Source organism: Priapulus caudatus, unplaced genomic scaffold (assembly GCF_000485595.1).
Source record: "Priapulus caudatus unplaced genomic scaffold, Priapulus_caudatus-5.0.1 Scaffold614, whole genome shotgun sequence".
NCBI lineage: Eukaryota > Metazoa > Priapulida > Priapulimorpha > Priapulimorphida > Priapulidae > Priapulus > Priapulus caudatus.
In genome coordinates, this window is record NW_014577675.1 from 132,502 (window position 1) to 134,561 (window position 2,060).

Here is a 2,060-nt window from a genome sequence, read left to right on the forward strand (position 1 = left end):
CCCCCTCCCACACTCTCTTCCCGCTCGGTCGCTTGGCTCCCTCGCCTGGTCGCTTCGCGCCCGAGCAGGGGCGTGTACAGGGGGGTCCAGGGAGTCGGACCCCCCCTTGCTCGCGCAGAAAACGCATCTGAGGGGGTGTAATTTAAAAAAAATTCTGGGGGAGGGCCCCCCACACCCCCCCTTCGCGTGCTCGCAACTTTGGGTTACGGTTAGACCCCCCCTGGTACAAATCCTGTACACGCCCCTGCCGAGCAAATTGCCAACATTGAAAAACGAACCCCCCCCCCCCAATATAAAGCTGGCTACGGGCCTGGTGATGACCCCCACCTGTGCCCACCTCACGCTGGATGTGTAGTAATCTTCGTAATACTGACGTGAGTCAGCGCTACCATGGCGCTACACAGCGGCGACTGGAAGCAATAAACTGGCCACAAAGCGAGAGTCAGTCACAGTAAACACTGATCTCGAGTCGGTTTTCGGCGAAAATACCAGATTTCCACCGCTCATTATCTCAGCGTAGGAGTATCGTAGGGACAAGCGGTTTGTTTTATATTAACAAGGTAGGACAGCTGATCAATAATACCGCAAAGAATCGTCAAAATAAAAAAGCGAAGTTTCTTAATTCGACTAATACTGCAACATGGTTTCACCATTTCACCGTTGTACGCTCGCCTTCTTTATACGCTCTTGATATTATATATATATATATATATACATGGTTCGCACAGTCCTTGAAAAGTCCTTGAATTTGAGGGGAGTCCTTGAAAAGTGCTTGAATTTAGTAATTGTTGATTTTGTGCTTGAAAAGTCCTTCATGAAAATGTCCTTGAATTTCATGAAAATGTCCTTGAATTTTTAGAAAGAATCATTGCCTGTAATAAAAAGAAATTTTGCACCATCAATAATGTGCAAACCTCAATAAAAATTGCGTTAAATGAGCTTTAAAAGTCCTCCTGTACGAATCATGTTAAACATTCGTAGCTCTGTCAGTACGTTTCAAGCGTCCGTCATTGTAACAGTACGACGTGCATAATAAATATAAATATAATTTTTATCATAATTTTTTTCAATTTATTTAATTATTTTTATCATTATTTTTTAAAGTTTTGTCATTATTAACTCCTGATAATATAAAATAGGATATATAATATTATATATATATAATAATAATAAATATAAATCGTTGTCGCCTCACGCAGATTCACCTGGATCTAGCGAAGTACCATGAGATGGGACGGTTCTCGGACGGTGCGGAGAGCGAGCGCGACATGGGGGCGGCCATGTTCCACCTGCAGCAGGCGGCAAAGTGTGGCGTGCTGGAGGCCATACTCACGCTCGCCCGTCTCTACCTGTCGCTGCCCACAGACATGCTCTGTGACGTCACCATAGAGGTACGGTGCAGCGCACGCCGCGGAGGTTGGGGGCTCCCTCTCCCTCTATCTCTCTCTCTCGCTCTCTCTCTCTCTCTCTTTCGCTCTATTTGTGTGTCTCTCTCTCTCTCTCTCGCTCTTTCTCTCTGTGTGTCTCTCTCTCTATCTTGTTCCTTTTCTCTCTCTCGTTATGGATCTGCGTCGCAGTGCGCAAGAGTATTCGATCAGGTGGTGGGCGTCGTCTCTTATAATTATAATAATTATTTCGAGTCTCCTCGGGAAGTTGTTATTATTCCTTTCTTTCCAATCATTAATGACATGCAAAGGTGAGTAATTAACGATGGTGGTCGACAAAGCGACACGCCGCGCTGCTACTGTGCTGCCCTCTATAGTGTGGGTCTATCGTCTGCTGCAGAACGTGTTGGATAACGTGGACCGCGGCATCGACTACATGCTGCAGGCTGCAGACGCCGGCGATCGCAGCGCCATGATCTACATGGCAAAGGCGTTCGTGTGCGGAAACCCGCTAGGCAAGAGCCGGTAAGTGTCCTGTGTGTGCGAGCGTGCGTGCGTGAGTGCGTACGCATGTGAACGTGCGTGATCGTGCGCGTGTAAGCGTGCGTGCGTGCGTGCGTGCGTGATCATGTATGTGTGAGCGTGTGTGCGCGTGTGAGCGTGCGTGCGTGATCA

At 47.7% G+C, this 2,060-nt stretch overlaps 1 protein-coding gene across 3 annotated transcripts in view; it reads left to right on the forward strand.

Annotated features, from left to right (window-relative positions):
• LOC106812164 (eukaryotic elongation factor 2 kinase-like) overlaps positions 1-2,060 on the forward strand; it is a 45,733-nt gene that overhangs the window by 35,879 nt on the left and 7,794 nt on the right. For all 3 annotated transcript variants that reach the window (XM_014815970.1, XM_014815968.1, XM_014815969.1), the window contains exons 11-12: positions 1,200-1,391; positions 1,786-1,910. In XM_014815970.1, coding sequence (XP_014671456.1) covers positions 1,200-1,391; positions 1,786-1,910 — 317 coding nt within the window. The remainder of the gene's footprint in view (positions 1-1,199; positions 1,392-1,785; positions 1,911-2,060) is intronic.